Source organism: Nyctereutes procyonoides, unplaced genomic scaffold (genome assembly GCF_905146905.1).
Source record: "Nyctereutes procyonoides isolate TBG_1078 unplaced genomic scaffold, NYPRO_anot_genome, whole genome shotgun sequence".
Lineage (NCBI taxonomy): Eukaryota > Metazoa > Chordata > Mammalia > Carnivora > Canidae > Nyctereutes > Nyctereutes procyonoides.
In genome coordinates this window covers 40,156,039-40,181,688 of record NW_026575020.1, presented here as the reverse complement: position 1 = coordinate 40,181,688, position 25,650 = coordinate 40,156,039, and the positions used below count along the sequence as shown (strand labels likewise).

The following is a 25,650-nucleotide window of genomic DNA, read 5'->3' as shown; positions in this document are numbered from 1 at the left end:
TTCTACAGGAAAAAATACAGATGGTTCTTTATATGTCAGGGCTGCAAATGTTAGCCATGTGAAGACTATCGATGGAGAAGACTCCTTGGCTCTTTCTGAAGTAGAAGCCAAAAAAGAAAAATTCCACCCAGGTTTAAGTAAAAAATCCTAATCTGCCTTGGTTATTTAATAGCTTAGGAACAAAAACATACTGAATTGCTTGGCAGGTTTGGAAGCTGAGCTTAGGCAGGTGAAGGGGAGTGAAGGTGTTGGGTGGTGGGAGCAGAGGGTCCCAAGCCCTGGGCCAGAACTCAGATCAGAAAGTGTTGCAAAGAGGGCAGCCCCAGGGGCGCAGCAGTTTAGCGCCGCCTGTGGCCCAGGGCGTGATCCTGGAGACCTGGGATCGAGCCCCACGTCGGGCTCCCTGCATGGAGCCCGCTTCTCTCTCTGCCTGTGTCTCTGCCTCTCTCTCTCTGTGTCCCTATGAATAAATAAATAAAATCTTTCAAAAAAAAAAAAAAGAAGGGGATCCCTGGGTGGCTCAGCGGTTTGGCGCCTGCCTTTGGCCCAGGGCATGATCCTGGAGTCCTGGGATGAAGTCCCACATCAGGCTCCCAGCATGGAGCCTGCTTCTCCCTCCTCCTGTGTCTCTGCCTCTCTATGTCTTAAATAAATAAATAAATAAATAAATAAATAAATAAATAAATAAATAAATAAATAAATCTTAAAAAAAAAAAAAAGAAAGAAAGAAAAAGAAAGTGTTGCAAAGAGCAGTGGTGAAAGGCAGGCAAGCTATAGCTAGGGCTACACTAACACCGCTTCCCATGGGCCCCACAGACCAAGCAAGAACCTCTGCTCTTCCAGCGCTGAGCAGTGTCTCTGCAATTCTTCTAGCTTCTGGCTCAAGTCTGATAACATCTGACTGGAGGTCATCAACTCCTCCCGGGTGTGACTCAGTTCTCTGGTTCGTGCCTCCAACTCTTGCTCCATTTTCCCCAGAGTTTCTTCTTTTTTTAAAAGCTGATACAAAGATATAAAGTTTCACTGGGCCACTATTAAGAAATACTCCTGAGACCTGTTTTTAAAAATACGGACCAACAAACCAAACTTTCATAACATTTGCGTGAGCTTATAAGCGGCTTTACATGCCCGTAATAAACAAAGAAAAGGAAAAGGAAGCACATTTCAAACAGAACTTTTGCACTTACATAAACTGAAAAACATACACATATGATTAATATCACAGACTACTAGGGTATGTTCATCAGCAATTAGAGTGATGACTAGTAAAATCAAAGTAATTAATCATCTACATAATATGTAGCTATGAAAATAAAATGCGCACCATGTGCTTTACTTTACTTAGTTCTTGCTGCTGGAACCCCTCTAATTCATCCATTTCATCCCTCCTTTGGAAAAGATTCAAACTCTGGTTCTTCACTTCCTGTAACTGAGCTGTCAGAAGCCTTTTCTCCTATTTGGAGGAAGAAGACATCATCTCAGGCAACAAAGACATCTCAAATCTATATTATATAAGAATGCTTTTTTAAAATCTACACAATGTTTATTTTTATTCAGCAGAATTCTTTTTCTTTTAAATATTTTATTTCTAAGTAGTCTCTACCCTCAACATGGGGCTTGAACTCATGACCCCCAAGATCAAGAGCTGCTCACTCCACTGACTGAGCCAGTCAGGGGTCCCCGCAGATTCTTAATAAAGGAAAATCTTTAAAAAACTCTCCTCAGTAGACAATAATAGATAACAGGAAGCTTTATGGTTATGTGAGCAATATGCCATTATCTAAAACTTACCTGAAGTTAAAAAATAAATGTGTTTTAAATGATACAGCTGTGAATAAGGGGAATAAGAGCAACAATTATTTGGTACTTTAAAGTTCTTAAGTTTGGGACGCCTGGGTGGCTCAGCAGTTGGGCATCTGCCTTTGGCCCAGGGCATAATCCTGGAGACCTGGGATCGAGTCCCACATCGGGCTCCCTGCATGGAGCCTGCTTCTCCCTCTGCCTGTGTCTCTGCCTCTCTCTCTCTCTCATGGATAAATAAATAAAATCTTTTAAAAAAATAAAGTTCTTAAGTTTGATTAGAAATTGCAGATATTGGGGGATCCCTGGGTGCCGCAGCGGTTTAACGCCTGCCTTTGGCCCAGGGCACGATCCTGGAGACCCGGGATCGAATCCCACGTCGGGCTCCCGGTGCATGGAGCCTGCTTCTCCCTCTGCCTGTGTCTCTGCCTCTCTCTCTCTCTCTCACTGTGTGCCTATCATAAATAAATAAAAAAATTAAAAAAAAAAAGAAATTGCAGATATTGGGGCACATGGGTGGCTCAGTGGTTGAGCACCTGCCTTTGACTCAGGTCATGATCCCAGGGTCCTGGGATTGAGTCCCATATCAGGCTGCCTACAGGGAGCCTGCTTCTCTCTCTCTGCCTATGTCTCTGCCTCTCTCTCTCTCTGTGTCTCTCATGAATCAATAAATTTTTAAAATCTTAAAAAAAAAAGAAATTGCAGATATTCATTTTACACATCTTTTCTCAGTGACCTACTGAACTGGATGAACAATATGAATAACTGGAGTAAGCCTAAATACCCTGAAAAAACTAGATGTATTTCAGTAGAACTGGTGTCAATTAGCAATTTCAGTTAGAAGTCAACAAAAATTAGACATGACTGATGTGAGCAGGTTACAAATTCCTAAATGACAGCTTCCCAAGATAGACTCTCTTAAGGACAAACTCTGCTGCTGCAGTTTCCAATTTCTGATTGAAAAGAAATCAAAACAGTATAAAAATAACATTTCCAAAAATTACAGTGGCTTCAAAGACCTACATAGATGTCTCACTGTTCTTTCTGAGTCTAAAATATGTCCCTCCTCTGGGCAGGGGTGCGAGAGGGGATGGCCTTAGTGCACTGAAGTAGGCTTTATTTCAGCCCGGTATGTATCCCCCTTACTGTAATTTTAAAAGATAAAAAACAGTTCAATGAGAATTTCAACTGCTACAATCTTAAGTTTAAGAAAAGAAAACTTTAACCCAACCCATATCTCCATATTTAAGAAGACCAGCATTAATACCATGTTCAGATTTTTTAAGCACAAGTTTCTTTGGGAGATAGTTTGACTTTTCTATAATTCTTTCCTTACATAAATATGTTGAAGCATTCTTTAACAGCTTGATAATCAGATTTCTACAGCACGCACAGAGAGAATTGGTTTAACCTGGAGTTTTAGCCCAAGAATGCAGCAACAATAAAGTTCATCTATTTAATAAAATGAACAGTAAATATATTTTGAGACTGCATATATATATATCAATCTAAGAAATAATTTTTCTACCATAAAAAGTAATTTAGGAGTATTTGATGAAAACAGAAAATGAATTAGCAGCATATAATTTGAGCTGCGGTAGTTGACTTATTTTTTTAAAAAGATTTTATTTATTTATTCATGAGAAACACACACACAGAGAGAGGCAGAGACACAGGCAGAGTCAGAAGCAGTCTCCACCTAACTCTGGGAAACGAATTAGGGGTGATGGAAGGGGAGGAGGGCGGGGGGTGGGGGTGAATGGGTGATGGGCACTGAGGGGGGCACTTGATGGGATGAGCACTGGGTGTTATTCTGTATGTTGGTAAATTGAACACCAATAAAAAATAAATTTATTATTAAAAAAAAAAAAAAAGAAGCAGGCTCCATGCAGGGGGCCTGATGTGGGACTCAATCCCAGGTCTTCAGGATCAGGCCCTGGCCTGAAAGCGGCGTTAAACCGTTGAGCCACCAGGGCTGCCCGAGGTAGCTGACTTTTAAATTAAAATGTTTTTCTAACTATAGGCCTGAAATTTCATCTTCCTGTTCATGTCTGGGAGCCAGGAATAAATTACATTAAGCACCTACACAGTGTTACACAAGCTATGGTACTAGAGTAATCAATTTTCCTCATCTGTGTTTAGCCAAGAAACGTTCTTATCTGCTCAATGTTAAGCCTTGAAAAATGCCCTCCTTCCCGACTGCTTCCTTAAAAAGTATTCCTAACATTACCACAGTGCCAATTAGGGTCCCAGCAGGAAACAGATGGCAGTCTCAAATTGGGTATTCTGAGAAGTTTACTAAAGGGACTTTTCAAAGCTGTGGGTGGGTAAGAAAACACAAAGAGATAATGTGCTCATATCAATCGGGTATGAAGAGGTAGAGGGATGTAGCGGTTATAAGAAACCCAGGAATGTCCACTAAAACTGACCTTTGGCCATGGGATACAACTAACTTGAAGGGATCCCACATGGAGAAGGCTGGAGGAATCCTAACCACACTCTCCTTCCACCCATAGTTCCTTAGGAGTTCTCCACTGGCAGAACCCAGTCCGGAACCAGAGGGCAATGGAGTCCTGCTGATACAGTTTCCATCAGCCTCCAGGTACATAGAGAAAGGTAAGAGAGTGGTGAAGAGGATTTTGGGAGGGGCACACAAAAGACATCCAGCATGCCCATCAAGAAAGGGAAACATGGGACCCCTGGGTGGCTCAGTGGTTGAGCGTCTGCCTTTGGTCCAGGGCATGATCCTGGAGTCCTGGGATCGAGTCCCACATCGGGCTCCCTGCAGGGAGCCTGCTTCTCCTCTCTCTGCCTGTGTCTCTGCCATTCTCTCTGTGTCTCTCATGAATAAATAAAATCTTAAAAAAAAAAAAGGGGGGGGGGGAAACTCGTGAGATTTTCAAGTCAGTGTTTAGTCAACTGGCACCCTGAGTTTAAGAGGTGGTAGAGCAATCTGTATACTGGGTACTGCACAAACCACTGTCCAAGCCCTGAGGAGAGGCTGACATTCAAACTGAGATAAATATAAAAGATGAACTAACCTTTTCAAGCTGATCCATTTTTTCTGACCATTCCTAAAACAAAACAACAAAAAAGTATAGTTTCCAGGGAAGAGTATCAGTAATATAAGGTTTTCAGAAAACAAAACAACCTAACTCCCCCTGTAAAGCAAGCAAGCAAGCAACCAACCAAAATAACAAATAAAAACCCCATAAAGTTGGCTTAGTAGAGAGCCAAGAATCCTAAAAGGAGAAGAAAATGAATTTTATAGAAAATTCTAGAACACAGATAAAAGCCTGTGGATTTTTATTAAGTAGAGGACTCAGTAAAGCTATAATGTGGTATTCTGATGCAGCTTTTCACTTTATTCCATAGTATTTTTCCATGAATGCTATTATTATTTCTTGGGAGCGGGTAGCTGGGACCAGCTGAGTTGGTAAATCTATAATTGATATTTAAAAATTAATTCACTGAAGGTGAGGGAGACAGTCTTCACCAGCCCCTGATAATTATTTTCCTGCTTGTCTTGATTTTACCAATATGCTTTACACTGTCTGGTATAAGTTAAAGGAAAAAGGATTCATTCACCAATCACAGAACGGGAGGAAAAATAACCATTGGTACAAAAAGCCATATTCCAAGTGCCTACAATCAGAATCCACCAATTTTAGATGATATATTCATTTGTATACATTTATATCATAGTTATCCACTAAGTATTGGTGAATAATGTCTTTTTCTGGCTAGCAAATGTCTTAGGTAACTAATACTCTAAAAACCACCCATCCACATACTGTAGATGAATTATGTATTTTCTTTTTTTTTTTGAATTATGTATTTTCTTAAGTGAAACATACTATATTGATCCTGTCTTAATAAATCAAGATTATCATTATAATATCTTGATGTTTATCTTAAATTTAAAATGCCACAGAATGAAACATACTTCATAATTATTATAATGGTAATAGTACTCTTTTCCTTTCTTATTGTTATTCATTCAGCATCTGTCAATGGATGGTTCTAATGGGATTACAGGAGTTAATTTCTGTCTAACTCACTGGGGTTGAAGACACTGGGGAACAGAGATTGTAAGAACTCTGTACATCATAGAAGCTGTCTAGCTTGATAGCATTCTCCACTCTAAAAGGCAAGTGTTTGGGGTCTAGGCCTTGAGACAAGTTTTTAGAGTACAGAGATTGTTTTCCTTCTCTTGGGATATGCTACCAGATTAGGACACATGATTTCCCTTCTCCCTTTTACAAAGTTATACGGTGTAACAGGATGATACTCTCACATTCTTCATGATTACAACTGTAAATTATATACAGCATTCCTTTTCTCCTAAGCTGTAAATGTTTCCTACAAGGTTTATATCATGATTTTTGAAATCATGTCACTAAGCGAAATCTTTCCACCAGTCTTGGGCGTCACATATAAAATACCTGGTCCTTTCTGGCTAATGCCAAAGCCAGTCCTTCTGCCATTTTGGCTCTGTTGGCTTGGAATGTCTCATTCTGCTCTTGAAATTTCCGCATGGAAGCTGTTAACAAAGAGGCTCTATTTGAGATATGGAAATATTTCAGAAACGGCATGACAAATAGCCCATGTGATTACAATTGTCACCTAGCAAAAAAGATCAAGGTCGCATAAGTGGATAATGAGACTGGGAGAAACCTGATCCATCTCAACTTTCCCAGAATCTTTTGGGCTTAGTAATAGACCACAGTTGTTTTTACGCTTTCTCGTTTTGTTTTTGTAATAAGCAAGTATATACATTTAGGAAGATGCCAAAACGTAACTTTTTCAATGGTATAATAAGTTAGGGAGATTGCTAGAAGATGCTAATGCTGTTGCTAAGTGATGGTTACTACCACTTTATCGGAATTAAAAATAAAACTCAAAACTAGGCAAAACAAAAAAAATCTTTCACTTTGTTTCCCTTAAAATTTTTTTTTTAGTATATATTATATCAACAGAAAATAACTTTCTACTTCTGTTAGCATTTTTCTTGGACTGAATCCAAAGGAGAATATATGAGTTAGGATAGACTAAGTAAAATATATGTTCTATTGCTGGAGGAGTGATGACAGCTAAAGATTTCCTCCCATTACTGAATGCAGAAGCATGAAGCTATGGATAGAACCAGTCTCCTAATCTAGGTCTAAGGGCCAGGCACATGATTTTACTAAAATCTAAGGGCAGCCAATGAACTGGTCAACTGGATGAAGACAAGCTGATACACATAACGACCTTCTCCAAAGAAGCATGCCCATAACACAACATAAATAGGAACTATATGCTTATAAATATCAGACAAACATTATATATCACCCTGATAGTACACTTACAAAGATTTGAGCTATGATGAAGGACAAACTTAACCATACACTATTGTTTCATTAAAAAAAGTAAACCCTGAAAAGATTGAGAAAAAGCAGGAAAAAAATACGTACAATCCTGGTGTTTTTCTAACGCAATTTCAAGCTTCTCTTTTATCTTCTGCAAGTTTCGGACCTGTTCAGCATAGTCTTGGGTGAGGAGGGTGATGCACATACCAGGAATGGACAAACATCAGGAAAGGAAGTTAATTAAACAAAAAAAAAATGAGTGAAAATGATGATGATTTTCTCAACCCGAAAACCATTGCTGTTAAGGAAAGCTAGGCAGACAGCCTCCCATTAACAATGAACAACAAAGGCAAACAGGTATAGTACAAACCATCCACAGTGTAAATGGTGAATACAAACAGGCAGATTTTTTTAGCCTGGATAGACAGCAAGAATTGGGCCTGGTCTGGTCATCAAAATTGCCCTGCTCATTACTTAATTTCAAATCTCAGTTTTCACTTCCCCTGCCAGTATTAGCAATAGGATAGATAGAGCAAAGGGAACTCACTCGACAGCTCACAATCCACACAACTGAGTTAACAGTGGTTGAGGCAATAGCAAATACCTTACCAAAGGATAGTCTTTACTGTGAAAGTACTTAATTCTCTAGAAAAGGCAGCTTCTTTTCTAAATGGAAACTGGGCTTCCCATGCCATATTAAAGGTGAAAGTCAGAACTAATTACCTGAGTGGCCAAAGAAGATAGTATGGTATAGTGGAAAAGTAGGCAGGCTTGGGCCAAATTGAAGCTCTGTCAGTCCATAGCTGAGAGACCAAGCAAATTATTGATCCTTTTGTTTCTTTACTTAGCAAATGATGGTATTAACTGTACCTGCCTCAAAATGCAATTGGTAAACTAAGTGTTTCATATGTCCTAATTAGACAATAACCTAGGTGTTCTCCATATTAGAAGCACCTGACACATAATGTTCAATAAGAGGTATTGGGACATAAGGGACATAACTGGGTTTAGTAAGTGTCCGTTCTTGGCCCTGTCCCTTCTCCAAAGTCAAACCCAAACTATTCTTCCATCTGTATTAGGGAAGGCACGTAGTATTTCACAGCTTTCTCCCCAACATTAGACAAATGTAAAGTTATTTCACTGCTGTTCCTGATACTATTTACAAGTAAGTATAACAGGATTATAACAACTGAATTTAAAGAAGACTGCAGAAAAAAAGAGTATGGACTTTCACAAGCAAGTCTAGGTTTGGATCAGCTCCACCACCTACTACTACATGTGTGACCTTAACCTTGCTAACCCTAATAAGGCTATAGTGAGGACAAAAGAAGATAATGGACTAACTGGGAGCTGGGAGCTATACTATGCACCTTTGATAACCTCCCAAACACAAATATTTCACATATAATTTGATAGATTTTGTAATCTATTGCTTTCACTCCAATAAAATGTGCATAAGGCCAAAGGACAAAAAGAAACACAGAAGCCATTGACCACTTCACAGGATGAAACTTTCAGAATGTATCCACTGGCAGAAACCAAAATAAGAACTTACAACTCTATCACAAACATGCCCTGCTCAGGGAAAGGATACAATGGAAGTTGTGTAAATTGTAAACTGCACACAAAAGACAGAATGAGAGTTACAGCTTCTATACAGGTGCTGAATATCATTGGAAAGTGGTCTAAAGACCCAGAAGGACACTTACACAGTTGATATGTAGTTGTAGCAAGTGGCAACCCTCTATGGTGTTGAAGAATCTGTTGGCCATTCCGGGTAAATACTACCTTCTACCCTTCTCCACCTGAAAGCTATGCTAACAGGTGAAAGACTGTCAAATCTAGTCTATATATATATATATATATATTTTTTTTTTTTTTTAATACCTTTTATATCCATGGCTAGAAACCTCAGGAGCAGAAACACCTAAGTTGGTTTTTTAACTTTAAAACTCAGTTTTGAATTTAAACTATTCAGTACACTAACAAAAGGAGGGAATAGAGTGTACAAATTGCTCCCTTTTGACTAAGAAATATGTCAAAATATGTCAATACAACTATAAAGTTATACTATGGCTATTACATATTATCTAATATGGCTATTAGATATAGAGAGAGGGTCAGCCAAGGCAAGTTTTCTTTGCTTGCTTTTTATGAGTTCTTAGACATACCAGAAAGTCTGGCTTCTAATTTCCGTATCTGTTCATTTCTTCTCAAAAGCTGGGATGAAAGATCTTCTCTGGAGCTGCTTCCATCGGAAGCCTGTTGAAATAGACAAGAGGTCATATTCACACATAGGTTTTCAGCAAATGTGAGATCCCAGTACTGAACCAGAAATCAACAACTCTTGTTTTAGGTTTCGTTATACCTTAATCATGATCACTGAAGAGCTTCTTAACATACCTGGGTCCTAGCTTCTCTACCTGTAAAGCAGGAGCAACACTATCTCCTTCCTCAATGTGATGGAGCTAGGAGATGCTAAACAGATAAACTGTGTATGTGTGTACATGGTATTGGAATAAATGGTGGCATGCATGGTCACAATGCATTGCTGGGGGAATTAAGTGTGTCATATGTTACCCCAGGGGGGAGAGGACTCTTAGAAGTTTGCACCTGGTTTTCTCCAGTTTGCCTCATGCACCTTTTCCCTTTGCTGATTATACTTTGCCACTGATTATACTAACAGTTAGTAAACCATCCTGAGTCTTGTGAATTCACTTAGTAAATAACTGAACCTTAGGGTGAACCTTGGGGACACACATACTTTAATATAGTTCCTAACCCCATTTTACAGATGTGGCATGGAAAATGAATTTTCCCCAAGTCACATAACAACAGTGAAGCTGGGAATCAAATCCATGTCTGATCCTTAGCCTGACTGAGTTCCTAACTACTACTCTCTACTGCATTTCATTTGTTCATTTTAGAATTTGAGACACTAAAGGAAAAACATCTGGTTAGAGAAATATATGCAATGGGATATACAGGTGTGGAGCTAGGGAGTGAAGATTAGAATGTATAAACAGTAAGTCCAAGTATTTTACTTTAGAAGTCTCAAAAGAAAATAGTTCCTGAATTCACACCACTATCTATATCTGGAATACATTCAAGATGAGAGACTTCATTTAGCATGTCATCATGAAGGCAAAGCGGGTACTTCTGCCACAGAACTCAGCACTGAAACTATATCCTTCAGCCTGGGGATCAAATGTACATTATATTTCCTGTGAAATATAGCAGCCAATGATTTAGATCTGGTCATCTTATTGTTCCATCCCAATAACCTAATAGCTTCTGCCATGTAATCTGACCCAGGACAGGTAGTATAAGAAAGGAGGAAGACACTCATCTGACCATGGAGACAGCTCAAGTGTCTAACATCAGGAAAAGACAGAGATAAATTGTGGCCTTGTTAAATGCTGGAATCTTAGCAGTAAAAACAAATGAATCGCAGCTTCATGGAACACAGATGCATTCCGGAAAAATGGTGAATTAAGAGAAAAAAAAAGTTTAAGAAAACTATGGAATACCATTTTTATGAAGTGCACAAATAAGTAACATTAAACAATAAATTGCTTACAAATATATACATATCTGGGAAAATATTTTAAAAATCAAGAGAATGATCAATACAAAATTTATCTGGAGGGCAGGTAGGAAGAAAGTGACCTGGGCAGGAGCATACAAGTGGTTTCAACAGTATCCATAATGTTCTAGTTCTTTGGAAGGTGACATATTAACAAGTGTTCATTTTATTTTTATGCTTTATACTTTACATTTATATTACATACATTCCTTTACATATATCAAGAATTATAAATCATTTTTTTTATAAATCATTTTTTAAAAAAGACATCGGACTTTGAGAGGATCCTGTCCTATGCCAAAGACATACTTTTAATCCTAAGGCATCACATCTAACCTGACACAACAGCATCTCCACTTTTCTGAAATCTTTCCAAACACAAAGGTCCTTTACAAGTAAGGGACATATTGCAGTCATCGGTGTCATCTTTTCATCAACTTTCCCAGTAAAATAGTGCACTCTGGCTAACTTCGTACCATAACTCCCAGACCATGTTGGGCCACAATAACTTAAAGTATATCTGTCTGCAGAAATAACAGGCCAAGGCTTTTTGAGAAATGAAATATAAAAGATGATGCACAAGGTGTAAAAAGGATACAAGAGGATAATGTAAAGACTATGAAAAAGGACTCCAAAAAAAAATAGGAAAAAAAAAAAAGCACCTTAAATTAAGAAAAATAAAATATAAGCCCCAGATAATCTTTCAATTTTAAAAGAAAAGTATTGAAAAGATTCTCCAAAGTATTATTTAAAAAATATATCAAGACTGTACCAAATATTAAAAACTAGAGAATATACTTACAAAGTCATCTCCTGAGTCAGCTCCCATAGAGGCAACCGACTCCTTGCTCACTGACCGTGGGATCCTAGTAGCACCTCCTGGCCTCTGGGACACAGCAGTCTCTTCGGCAATTTTCTTCTTTAGTTTTGCAAACATTTTTTGCTGTGTGGCTATCCTGCACAGATGACCAGCTTGTGAACCAACCTAGTAGTCTAGTCCTTAGGCCAGCAACCAAGACTTCAGAGACTGGTGCCTAAAAGGTTCCAGACATCCAAGATAGCTGCATTCCCACTTAAATGTGGGCCAAGGGTTTATGGAACACAGTATCTATAAATCAGATGAGAGAGAGCTAAGTTAAACACAGCAGAGGTTTCACCACTGAGTTGCTGTGTTAAGCTTCAGGTTTCAAAATTAAGTTTCTTAATTTTACATGTACATTTAATAGAACACAATTGCTAAACATTTAAAAAACACTCAGATGCTTCACATGCATAAACAGATAAGAAAATCCAGTCTCGAGGAGATGAGGTAATCTGCCAGAGTGTGTGCTTAAGTGGCAGGGCTGGTATTTGAGCCCAGGACTCTGACTCACAAGTCCTGATTTTTTATCATGCCACATTGGCTATGGCATATAACACATTTAGGAAAATTTCCTAGGGTACACATTAACATCACATGATGGTCTGGGACCTTGCCCCCAATATTAACTACAGTTTACTTTTTTTTTTTTTTGTAAGATGAAGACAAAAATATGTAACTCAATAGTGGGATAACGGTGCAATAATCTAGGATGGTTTGCCAACAGCTGTCAACTAGAAAAAGCTGACAACCTAGAAAAAACAGGCAAGCCAGACAACTACCCTATTTAAGCATCAGATACCCTTAAACATGTCCTGGAAATGCTGCATAGTTTTCTTTTAAGGGTGATTAAAATGACCTGAACTCAGTTTTATCTTCAGAATGTTTTATGTGATATTCAACATGAGATTCAAACATCTTTTTCTCCCAGTGTTGTATGAAACACTAGTATTCTGGTTCCAACCTTAAGTTTCCATGTGCTGTGGAGGACACCTAAGTTCTGCTCTGAGATCTACAAAATGACTTCTTACCACTTCATATTGTCCATTTAAGTCTGTACAATTCTTCAATGTCTGTAAACCACCTACTCACCTGGCTTATCTACCAGATTTAAAACAGCTTGGAGATCAAAGCATTCTGTCCTGCATGAAAACAAAGATACAATGCATTGGGTATTTCCTTTCAAGCGTAAGGCCAAAATGTTGGGGGTAAATGCAAGAGGAGAGAGGGAGATTTAACCAGAAGACAGGGGAGAATCTATCACTGCCACAAACCTCAGTGGGCTACCTTCTCCTTTGCACTTGTGATCTGCTAAAGAGCTTCACTAGCAGGTACAAAGAATAGCATCTCTCATCGGTGCCTAAATTTACTTCACTTTGGAAGCCCCAAGCAAAAACAACTTGAATGAAATTACGGCTTCCCCCAGGGCCAGTATTTCTCAGTTGATTCTGACAGTCACACATTGTTTGTTTACCTGGCCAGACCCGGGCTGTCTAGTCAGAGCCTTGACTCGCACTAAGAACGTCGCTGAGAAAAAGAACGGCTAAATTGGGTAAAAGAAACTGGCTAACGCCCAGGGTTAGGCAGGTACCTGCCACGGCAGTCTGGACCCCACTCACTCAGGCTCACTCTTGAACCGCCCGCGTCTGGACTGTCAAAGAAGAGGGGGACTCGACGTCTCTCCCATTTGACAGCAAGGAAACTGAGACCCAGGAAAGAGGTGTGACTTGTCCAAGGTCGCGGGGGGGGGGGAGGGGGAATCCTGAAACCCTAGGCTCCAGACTCCCAGGCCGGACAGCCCCTCTGCTCCCACCCCCGCCCTTTCAGCACCCTGGTACCGCCCCCCGCCTCGGGTCTCGGGCAACCCCGTCCGGGCCGCTCTGGAGGCAGACCTAGGCCACCGAGAGAAAAAGGGGCCTGCTGGCATCTCCGGCCCCCGCCCGCGCACCTGCCGCTCTCTCGGCAGCCGGCAGAGCCCCGCCTCCGGGACCTCTCGCGAACGCCGGCCCGCGTCACCAGCCCCCACAGCCGGCCGGCGAGCAGAGCAGCGACCCGGAACCGCACCTCCACCAACGCGCCGGAAGTGGCTGAGCGCGGGGAGGATCTGCCGCGCGCATGCGCCCGTGCGCGGTCGCCGCGGTCGCCTGCGAGCTGGTCCGGGCGGCGGTTGGTTTGGAGTCGCCGGAGGGCGCGGGCGCGAGGCTGACCGCCACCTACGGCTGGTCCGCCACGTCAGCCAGCGGCCCGACCCGTGGACGATGACTGGGTGGCCAAAGCCTTTATTCTGATTTTTTTTAAAGGGGGTGGTGCGGAGCGGGGGAGTGGGAGGAGCCTCGTGGCAGAAGGGAGAAGCATCCTATTGGTGGCGGTGGGACTAGCGTGCGTCGTGCGGTTTAGAGCCCTAAGGCCGGGGCAGAGCCGAGCGGAGGGAGTTTCCGTTCCGCTTCCCGCTTCCCAACCCCAGTGTACCCTGCACAGCAGTCTTGCCCACCGCGTAGTAGTAGGTGATCACCGCAAGTCCCTGCCTCCCTCCTCACAGAAGCCTGTGGCTTCAGAAACTAGAACTAGGTCTTCGCGCTTTGTGACTAGTTTTAACTTTTATGCTTATGACCCGTTGCAGGTTATGTTTTATATCGCAACCCGGGACACACGTAATATACCACTGAAAGAAGTTTCCAGAATCATACCCTTACACAACGCACTCCGACATATTGCATTTCATTAATAAGCCAATGGCATTCCACTACATTCATAATCTACTAATGGGCCTCCAACTTGTGATAGGTGAACAAACTCCAAGGAGGTAAAACTGCCTTGTTCAAAGTTACACTGCAAATTAGCCTACATCGGGTCTATGGACCCTTCAGTGCCAACCAAGTCAGACATTCCGCACTGAAGTCACTCTTGTTCTTGCCCAGCACCTAAAAACAGCCAGAGGGTCAGCAGCTTCCACCCATCCTCCCAATCTTCCCTCTGAGTATGACAGTTTTTGACCACGGCGAGATGGACAGGGAAAACACCAAGATTAGAACTTAGAAGAAATTTACCAACTAGAAGAATAAGCATGGAAGCTAGGACCCCAAGAGTCGGAAGTGTCTGAGGTATTATCTGGAAGAAGCAAACCCTAACAGTTTAGCACTTACGTTGTCAGCAATTCTGAAGAAGTACCAAAAACGTTAAGCAAATAATGTTTATTTTTATATTGATGATACACTTAATATACACGTGGATTCAAGATACAAAATTCATTTACAAGAGTTCACACCTGATGAATGTAGTCACATTCCTAGAGAACATTTATCAATGCAAAAATGTTTTCAATACAGACAACAAAAATCAAATTTTCTGTAATCTTGTTATTCAATAAACATCAAAACGTTCAACTTTCCATCCTCTACCATTAGTGCCCTAAAGGTGGTAGGCACTGTAATAGACAAAAACGTTGCAAAGAAGGGCCTACTGAATCCACTCTGCAAAATCACAGTGTTTACTATGAAATTCATTTAGTGAAGTAGTTCAGTGAAAGGCTTGCTATCCTTTATGACAAATCACACATCATACAAGAGTTGAAAGTGATGAACTCAAGAAAATAAAATGTTTCAGTAACTTCTCAGTTTCTAAAATCTATGAAATATTAACCATAACAGACAAAGCAGAAAAAGGCTGCTGAAAAGGAACACGACAGGAAAACATCCTTAGGAGTATGTATGGCTTAAGCAATTCAGAAACACAACAAATAGACTTTCACAATACCACAAATGTTCAAGTCAAATGACATTGACAATATAATTTTCCCCTTTAGTCATTGGTAGTAAATAGCCCCTTCAAAATTTATTCTACTGATGACACATATAAAACATAAAATGAATCCAAATGGTTTGCTGTCTCACAGAGCTGAGTTGACAGATTTTGATCTAAAATATTAACCCACAATACCCAAAATTTAGTACAAATGAGCAACAAGACTACGTCTCAAGGATTACAGTGATTTGTGAATAGCTAGATAGGCAACCATATAGCTTCATTATTTGCACAAAGATTAGCAGCACTTGGATAAGAACTGTTACATGAAAATTATTGTGCTTCAATCTCTTGAGGAGAGCTAATTAATATAACTCTATATTCTCTATAGTGTTACAATTCTATAACATTTCAGTTACAGATGAGCACAATTTTTAAAAAGTATTTCACACCACTACAAAATCAAGTAATTGTATTCTCCAAATGGTTCTGCTATGATTGAAACAAGTGCATTTATGCCTAATATCCATAATATAGACAAGAGGTTCACCATTATTTCCAGGGAAAAAGATCAAACATAACTTATTTTAACTCCTATGTGATTAGCTTAACCTTTAGTGATGATTTGAATAAAGAAAAAGGATATTCAACCTTACAATGGAAACTGCCCAGGGAAAAGAATAAATGTGGCCTGAAATGACAATAATTTTTAGAGCAAAGTAAGAAATGATTTATAACTGCTTCATATGATTCAACAATTAATGGAATTACTATTCATATTGGTGCTACACAATGAAGATAACCTATTTGGATAATTTCCTTCACTTGTAAGTTATACTGTGAAAATGTTAGGACACTGTATCTGGCTTTCCTAATATTTAAGTCCTGTCTACCTCAACTGGAAGAAGTCTCCAAAATATAAGACTCTGATTGTTGAACAGCAAGGTTTATTAAAAACAAACAAATCATTGGAGAACTAGCCATATGGTCTATGTGGCAAAAGGAATGTAATCCAATAACTATAAAAAGCTATGAACATGAAGTCCTAAAATATTTTACTGAACCATCGAGAGTTATTTTTTATAAGATAACCAAGAGCTTTAAAAAAAAAACCCTCATTCTTCAGGAAATAATAAAAATTCTTATTGTCCTAAAACACTCTAAGCAATTTTTTTTCCTGCAGATTTTAAATGCATCACAACATATAAATTAGGAAAAATCATAACCTGCAAAGGAGGGTAGGAATAAAATTTTTAATAATGCAGCGGTTATTTTTCTATGGTTTGGAAGTATTTATTTTGGGATTATCATTTCACATTTTACAATGGTTGATCATAGTGATTTGATGTTTGAGAAAACTTATGGGTCAAATTTTAATGTTAACAAATCTTAATTTTCATCATAGACAAGTGGATATTCACAATAGCTTCAAAAGAGAAAATAATATTAGTGATATAAAAGTTTAAATACCATTTACTGCAAACCTATATGAAGGCTAGCTGTAATTCCCTATCTCATTCTGAACATGATAGGATCACTCAATTAACTTTCATTCCATAAGCCTATTAGAAGAGTAAAACTCTGAACCCTGAAATTACCAATGTCTCAATAAACAATACTACACCTAAAAAGATGATTGTCTTAGGATATAGACTGGAAATGTTCACCAAAATAGGAAAATATTCCTAATATGTACTATGTTTTATGACCAAACTTAGGCTTAAGTGAATCTGGAGTACAGAATTAATAAAATATACTTTAAATTATTAAAAAATTGAATCTACTGTTCAAATAATGTTTAAAAAAAAAACCACACTGCTTAGATTTGATAATAACTTTTAAAGAAGACGCAAAAGAAATTAACAAACATTTTAAAATTAAAAAATGGTGCTTCAGGGATTAACAGTGTTACACAGAAATGGAATTGTCAAAAGTTACACCAATCTAGTAAGTGAAAAATACCAATTTTAGCTTAAGAAAACATCTCATATTTACAGACTTCCAAAGGAAATATTTCTATGGCACCAACAAATCAGTTACACTTAATTTAATATGCTTATCTTTACCCAATTTAAGGGTATGTCCCTCTACATTATCCTGACACCCTTCCCTTCAATAAGCGATTGATTCCATTCACACATCAATTATTTTTCCTTAAACACAAGGCATGCTTAGTAAGTCTCTGTCCAAAAATTCAGTGAAGCTGGAACACCGTGTAGTACCGTGTCCTGAAATTTTATTTTGAGGAAGATGAGTTGCCTTTTTTTCTTTTTTCTTTTTTTTAAGGTAAAGTGGTCACAGTGTCCAGAAAAGACTAGGAGGTGCTGCATGAATAGGAATAAAGTATCAATGTCTAAGAGTACAGAATGGGGGGAATAGACTTGGTTTTCTAAGCAATTCTTACCTTACTTAACTACAAAGTAATTGTATTTACATCTGTTTGAAACAGAGGTCATATTCACAATGTCAATCTCTCTACTGCACTTCTTATTGCTGCTCCTTTCTCAAATTAATGTCCACACTGAGCCTGAGTCAGATCTATGAATTTTAAACAGCATAACATCTGCTCTGCTACTCTCCAATTGCAGTAAGTGATTTAGTTACAATAACAAAAGAATGTCACATTTTCACTGATTTTTCAGAAATAGTACATTACCAAATTTTAATATTAAAATATTAACTTTATTTTAAATTTAATAGTAATTGAGAGGTGTTATGAATAGATGGCTCCTTATTAAAAATAAAATGAAGCGGCAAACGTGACATTTGTTGGGTGGTAAAAGCGACTTCTGACTCAAACACCTCTATTTACGATAATTTAATATTGTATCACTCAGATGTAATCATCTGAAAAATAATGGGGTAAACAGTTGTTTTGCAATTATATTTCATCATGCAAAGATGACCTCTACGTAATTTTTGCGGTGAATGTATTCAAGTGTATACTAAAGATCTCCTACACTCGTCCATGCAAATACACATGCCAGGTGAAGATAGGAGAGACTGAACATTGATACTCTGTGATATTCCATGTTCACACATTGGCACTGCACATATTTACTATCCTCTAAGAGGATATCCTCCCCCACCCATCATCTATGGTAGAAGTTTGCAGGCCCAGATTTTATAGCATGCCATGCACCTAAATATTAAGAATTGCTATTTCATGTGTGAATATATCAATTTGCAGAACACAAGTGGTCTCATAGAGACAAAGAAATACAACTGGAGGCATTTTATTCACTGGAACCATTTTCTCAGATGAGCCTACTCATCTTTGATATGCAACTCCAATAAAAAAAACCTATAGTCTGAAACGCTGAGACGACTAAATTAATCACAGCTGCTGCTGCAAATATACGATTAATAATCTCCTGTTCCTTATTAAATCCCACCCCACCTAGGTACAGCCTTCCCCTAGCTAATGCCCCGTTTTCTGCCTCACAGAGACAGATATAAAATGAGACACATCGGTGAAAATACTTTTCCCAAATTAAAATTTAGTATCAGGTATTGACATTGCAACTACAAACAAATTTCTCTATTTAAAGGACATTTTCCTATCTATTTTGAAATGTGATCAAAGTAATTTTTTCCACAGCCCCTTAATTCTCAATATAAATACTACTCAGTAATAATCCCCAACTATGGGTCAAGAAAATAAAGGATTAATATAGCTTAAGGACCTGCTGGTGTCTCAGTTTCACACAATAAGGTCTTTCAGGTTTATATCACTAATTTATCATCCATTTAAATGGAAATTGGCAGGCGATTTTAAAGCTAAAAACATCTTGCTTTCTGTTAAGATTTTCATCCTAATTCCAACTCCAAAATAGCCAATTTTACCCAAACACAAGCCCCTCAAAATAGAGGCTCACGAATGAGATACAGCCACAACCTAATTACAGCAGCATGAACAATGCCACTATGATGTCCTTACAGAACTTAAATAAATTCAGCCCACAATGGGTATGGGTATATAATATACACATACTGCATCATTGCATAATAATATATTTACAAATATGTACATATATACAAAAAAGTATACACAGAGATTGCATTTAGCATCACAAAAATATACACATGCAATTACAAAAAAAATAAGATTTTCAAATAAATAAGGTCAACAAAAGAGCCCTCCGTGTAAATACCCTTTATACTCTTCAAAGACACACAGAACATATACATCCAAAATATCACCAGGAGATTCATACCATTCATATTCATATCAAACCTTTTTACTCACTTAGGGTAGGGAGGTCGTTCTGAATCACTGGCAGTAGCCAAGTTTGCTGACCTTGGCACCTTACTATATATTTTCAGTCCAGAATGTTCTCTATGTATCAGGCTGATTACAAGTGGATAACTAAGTACAAGATTTTCAACGGAGTTCAAACCCCTTTTAAGAGACAGGAAGTTTTGAAGTCTCACAGGTCAGAGATTAAATTTGTAGAAGAATGCTAAAGAAAGCTCCACAAATTGACAGATTAAATCAGACTGGATGCTTTTCCCTTTTCCTCAATGAAATTCAGCACAATTATCACTTAATATGCTTCAGGGAATTCTACTACAAGAAGAAAATGAAGGGCAGTAACCACAAGTAAGGAAATAAAATAAAATCCAGATCCTGTATTAGGAAAATTTCAGCCATGACTAGTCTGCATTTTGCTTTTATAATTTCAAAACATTTCAACTTGGTAAAAATATAAAGGGTACAGTAAATTCTATGTGCTTTGAGAGGTTTTGAGAGCACCACTTCCTAGGAGAATAACACACACACACAGATACAAAAAATATATCTTGGCTAGAATCAACACTAAATTGTCTGGGGATTTTTCATAATTAATAAATAAAAATTTGCTAGGGCTGACTGATTTTCTGGTTTCGCTATTTGATATATTTAAAAAATACCTTATCCTTTTGTGCCAAAATAGAAATATCTAATTATTTCTTTCTTGTTCATTAGAGAAAGCAACCTGAGCTACCAGAAAGACTGGGCTGTGGTTAGGAGATTTGAGTTTTAGTTCTAGCTCTGCCACTATGAGTAAACCTAGTGTTTTCGGGTCTCAGCCTTCTGAGAAATAGGAGAAATAGCTGCTTTACCCACTTCAGAAATATATGGATAAAGAGAAAATAATTCCATTGTGCTTAACATTGTCTTGTATGTAAGGGACTTCTTCAATCCTCTACTTTGTTTTGTTTGCAGTGATTCTTAAGGGAGGTGAGAGACTGTATCAGAATCTCCAGGGGGAGTTTGTGCAATTTGAAAACAAAGAAGTGCTTTTTTCCATTGCTCTGTTTTGCTCTTAGTTCCAATGTGTAAATTTCTATGAATTCTAAAATTAAATAAGGGGCTTAATATTTTTATATTTATAAAGGGGTGTGAGTATACATTGAAAGAAATTCTTTGCCAACACCCATGAGTGATTGTCCTTTACATTTCTTGTCCTTGCTTAAAGTAATGTCTTAAAATGTAGAAGCTTGGTGAGGGGTACAGGACAGTTCATTAAATGCTACATATTCAAGCATATATAAAGTAGAAAGAAAAAGAGAGAAAGAAAAAGAGAGGAAGAAAGAAGAAGTATTTGCACAAATGTAATCTCAATAAGGCTGACCCTGATCACTCAGACACTCTTCTTAACCCAAAAACAATCAAAACATTTCCCTTACCGTGTTCTAAACTTTCTTCATACAACTAACAACTCTCTAACATAAGTTATTTTTATTGCCTGACTACTTCTACTTCTACTAAAATATAAGCTTCTACTAAAATATAAGCTTCATGAAGACAAGAATTTTTAAGTCTATTTCATTTGCTTCCCAATGCCTAGAACAAAATCTGGAGTATAGCTGTTGTTCAGTACACATTCTTTTGAAGGCATGAATGAAACAAAGGTTTAGAATTTTCTACCACAGTTTTCTTTTCTTAAAGATTCAAGATTGCTTTGGCTCACTTCAGATTTTTAACTGCCAATAAGAAATTACTATCAGCTCAAGGAACAATGCCATCATCTAAACCCTCATTGTGATTTCTAAGACCCTTTGTTCTTGGACAAATATGTTTCTAATCACAAAAGCTCTAATTTCTTCACAAGGTTAGCTTCTACAATAACTGAGACCCAGATATTTTCGTGAACAAAAATAAGCTAAATATGACTTAGGAAAGAAAATATCTATGCTAAACTCAGGGAAACCAACTTTCCAGGTGGCGGGGGAGAGAAATTAATTCTTTTGGAATCAAGATTGCAACTATAGAACCACAGAACCAGATGGAACCTTGGGCTAATGCCTTCATTTTACAGATGAAAATACTATAAAACAGAAACATGAAGACACTTGTCAAAGGGCATAAAGCTAGTTACCAGCAAAGCCAGGATTAGAACTCAGGTCTCCTAGTTCTCAGACCAGTGTTCTTAATGCTAAGCAGGTGAGAATAAAGCTCAGGAGGATGAATATTATTTTAAGCATCAGAAGAGAGGAAAATACATGATGTCAGGTACATTACTGGCGCACAACTTCAGGGGAACTGAAACAAGGGGGTCAGCCTATTACTGTAATCCAGGCGAACACCATTATGAAAGGAAACCTATGAAGTTTATAAAGGTACTAAAAAACAGAAAAGTAGTCTTTATCTTATAAAAAAAAAAGACAACCGGGGATCCCTGGGTGGCGCAGCGGTTTGGCGCCTGCCTTTGGCCCAGGGCGCGATCCTGGAGACCCGGGATCGAATCCCACATCAGGCTCCCGGTGCATAGAGCCTGCTTCTCCCTCTGCCTGTGTCTCTGCCTCTCTCTCTCTCTGTGACTATCAAAAATAAATAAAAAAAATTAAAAAAAAAAAAAAAAAAAAAAGACAACCCACTAGGCAAAGGAAATCTCCCTCCTGGATAAGTTTTCTAAAGCTTTCTGAAATAATGTTTAAAAGAACAAAAAAAAAAAAAAAAAAAAAAAAAAAAAGAACAAACAAAAATAATGAAAAAGAAATGAATAAAATGCCACGAAGTCCCCTAAACTCAAGAAAAATAATTTCAAGACTTTAGATGAAAAATCAGCAAACTGGAACAGGCATATGAATAACTCAGACCCAAATAATTCCCTATGCCCGAAATGAAAACCAAGTTAAAAATATTACAGTAAAATTTCCCTAAGGACATAGGAAAGAGACACCAAAAGCAATCACCTTATTTCCCCTGGGACTGCCAGAGGTAGAATGTGAGCCTGTACAGCAAATTAGGTAGAAATTAGGCTTTTGGTTCATAGATTTCTGAACTTGAATGCTGTGGAGTCAAAATAAGGGGGGAAAAAACCCAAAACATTATCACTAATGCTTATGAAATTATGAAGGGGATGACAGAGAAGAAAAACACAAAAAAACTTTATATTATATACCGAGTCCTACTTAAAATAATAAAAAACTTGTGCATGAATATAAAATATTAAAGATAAGGTATTGTAAAAAATCTTATTTCCAAATTGTCAATGCAAAAGTTGCTTCCATTTTAGGTTAAATAACAATTCAGTTACCCCCAACTAAAATAACATCTCTGACTTTGAAGTCTCATAAATGTGAACTAGGCAAAAACATTATAACCTCTGTACTATATGCCACAGCCTTCAATCTGGATAGTCTTTAAACTTGATATCATGAATTAAGAGTTTAAGTAGAATTCCTTGTGGAAACATTGTATTATGAAACCAACATCTGATTTTTTTGACTGAAATACTTAAAAGTCTTTTTTTTTCCCCAGCATTCCCATTACAAAGAGAGCAAAATATGCCAGCATATCTCATGATAACACAGGGCTCACACATTCCAAATGGTATTTATCATCTTAAGACTCCAATCAAAGATTTAACTCTCTGATGCAAATCAATCCTCTACAGTTTCTGAAATTATGACAGTATTTAATAAATTAAATGATTTCAAAAACTGTTTTGATTATGTTTCAAAGAATCACACATTTGTCTACCTACTAAGTTGGAATGAAAAGAAATATTATGGAAAGACTGTTCTTGATCTTTAATAGTCCATGCTGGCTAGTTTCATTTTTGTGAACAATGATATATTTTCTAAATCCATACATTTAAGGTCCAAGTATAAGAGTTGGATTTTCCTCATTATATAAAAATAAATGATTTACTCTTTTGAGGGTGAGAACATTGACTATTTGTATGTAGGGATAGATGTTGGAGGTAAACAGCCATACCTCAAAACTAAAAAGTAAAAATTCCAAGATTGAGTTTTTCAAAAGACTTGAAAGACTGTATTTTAAAACAGTTACCCTAAAAGTTTGAACAATTTTTTCAGTTTTTTAAAATGGTGGCCTTAAATTAAAAAATTAAAACTAAGTAACACCACTATGTCTGTCATCACATTAGAAAACTGCACCATGTAAAATCTGTGGCAAATGAAAAATTTTTCAACCAGAGTTAGTTTTAATAGTCATCTATGGTACTCTCAAGGAACACATTTCGAACATCCAGAATGGACGCTAATTCCAGAATGTGCTTCTGGAGATGAGGGTTCTCCACTGTTTCATCCCTTGGCAGTTGTGGGTATGATTCTGGATAATTTCGTGTTTCCTGGTAGGTAAAGAAGAGAAAAAGTCAAGTTTTGTAGTTTAATGAAAGAGATTATATAAAACATTAATAATACTACTGTTAGCATTAATAGTATTAGGAATAACTTAATACGTAATTCTCTGAATATTAGTATGATTGTTAATAGTAGTGTACTTGTTGAACATAGGAGATTGCTAACATCTGACTGCTCTAACCTTAAAAAATTAGTCTCATAAGGTTCACCCTAATATATTCATTCAGTGAGTTATTTCACAAGTATTTATTGGGTCCTATTATTTCTGAGTACTCTGCTATATTCTAAAGATCATATAACTCCTATTTATTATGGGAAAAGTCCTAGCATAGATAGGATTTCAACAAGTACTTACTAAATGAATGAATAAATAGATGTTGCAGCAGAAATTAAAATGAGAGGAAAGACATGAGAAGCACTGAAAAAGTCAAATTAATGAGCCTTGGCAATTAATTATAGGACAGGGAGGTTTCAAAGATGACAAAGATAATATTTTAGGAACAGATAACATAAGAGAAGAGAGAAGAGCTGGGAGCCATTCAAGAGAAGTAAGAGAAAATTATTTGGAGAAAGTATAAAGCTTCAAGTTTTAGGTATATTTTATTGAAGAAATAGGGTAAACAAATAGAACTGCCCCTCAATAGGAATTTGAAAATTCAGGTCTGTATCTCAGAAGACAAGTTTGAGCAGTATATGTAAAGATGGATATAATCTGCATGGTGATAAATATTAAAATCATGAAAATGGTAAGTTTTCTAAGAATAATAGCAAACAGAGTGAAAAAAAATAATCTTTAAAAAGGGAGAAGAAATATCAGGAAAAAAAACAAAAGGAATAATACAAAAGGGAAAATCACCTGTAATTATATAGATGCCAAAGAAAGAGACAATTTCAAAAATCAAGTATTCTCACTTGGAAATTCTTCTTTACTTGGTAATTTCTTTCCTTTTTTAACAAGATTTTATTGGGGGGGGGTGGAACAAGGAGGGGGAACGGCAGAAGGAGAGGGAGAAACAGGCTCCCCACTGAGCAGGGAGCCCAAAGTGGAGCTCAATCCCAGGACCCTAGGATCACGAGCTGAGCTGAAGGCAGTTGCTTAACCAACTGAGCCACCCAGGTGCCCCCTGATAATTTCTATAGACTATATTTTTATCACTCATTTAAAATTTCCTGGAGAAATAAGTTATAACTCTTCTATGCGTCTCACATGATAGTTCATATATTCAAATATCACTTCTAACTTCCTTTAGCCTGTAGGTGCTACTCATTACAATTATAAAGACCAAATTTTTGTTTTGTCACACTAAATACGATGAGGAGAGACAAAAAAGAACTGTTCAATACCCCTGAAAAAAGAAAAAAAACCCAAAATCAAGTTACTGGGGGACTATTTGGAGGTCAACAATTCTCTCAGCTCACACAGAGCTAAGACATGTCTGAGCTCTGACCAAACACTTCCTAGAGTGGAGAATACCCATCTTTTGAAACAGGGGACATGAAAGAGACCCCAGAAAAATTATGCCTTTTAGTATTGGGCCAAAATAAACCTACATCTGTATGCTAACACTACTCTACAGCTACCCTTGAAAAGCTTAAAAACAAGCCATAAGAAGGTCAAAGGTATTTGCAAGTTGATTTAACTCCTGCTACAATAAAGTCTAATATTCTTTAAAGAAAGACAACAAAGTCCAGAATTCAACATCATAAAATTCACG

General features: G+C 37.7%; 2 protein-coding genes across 7 annotated transcripts in view; both read right to left on the bottom strand.

The window, feature by feature from the left end:
* GOLGA1 (golgin A1) overlaps nt 1–13,673 on the bottom strand; it is a 48,283-nt gene extending 34,610 nt beyond the window's left edge. For 2 of the 5 annotated variants that reach the window (XM_055335652.1, XM_055335674.1), the window contains exons 1-9: nt 13,545–13,673; nt 12,689–12,738; nt 11,540–11,845; nt 9,323–9,413; nt 7,257–7,331; nt 6,246–6,343; nt 4,842–4,874; nt 1,325–1,453; nt 830–999 (exon numbers count right to left, since the gene is read on the bottom strand). In XM_055335652.1, coding sequence (XP_055191627.1) covers nt 830–999; nt 1,325–1,453; nt 4,842–4,874; nt 6,246–6,343; nt 7,257–7,331; nt 9,323–9,413; nt 11,540–11,674 — 731 coding nt within the window. In that variant the 5' untranslated portion in view covers nt 11,675–11,845; nt 12,689–12,738; nt 13,545–13,673. Of the gene's footprint in view, nt 1–829; nt 1,000–1,324; nt 1,454–4,841; nt 4,875–6,245; nt 6,344–7,256; nt 7,332–9,322; nt 9,414–11,539; nt 11,846–12,688; nt 12,739–13,070; nt 13,090–13,187; nt 13,370–13,544 lie in introns of those variants that run through there. The other 3 variants (XM_055335657.1, XM_055335662.1, XM_055335670.1) reach the window with 3 other exon arrangements.
* Nucleotides 13,674–14,772: 1,099 nt separating this feature from the next.
* Nucleotides 14,773–25,650, bottom strand: part of SCAI (suppressor of cancer cell invasion) — a 164,062-nt gene continuing 153,184 nt past the window's right edge. For both annotated transcript variants that reach the window (XM_055328585.1, XM_055328594.1), the window contains one exon: nt 14,773–23,922. In XM_055328585.1, the coding sequence (XP_055184560.1) occupies nt 23,776–23,922 (147 nt within the window). In that variant the 3' untranslated portion in view covers nt 14,773–23,775. The remainder of the gene's footprint in view (nt 23,923–25,650) is intronic.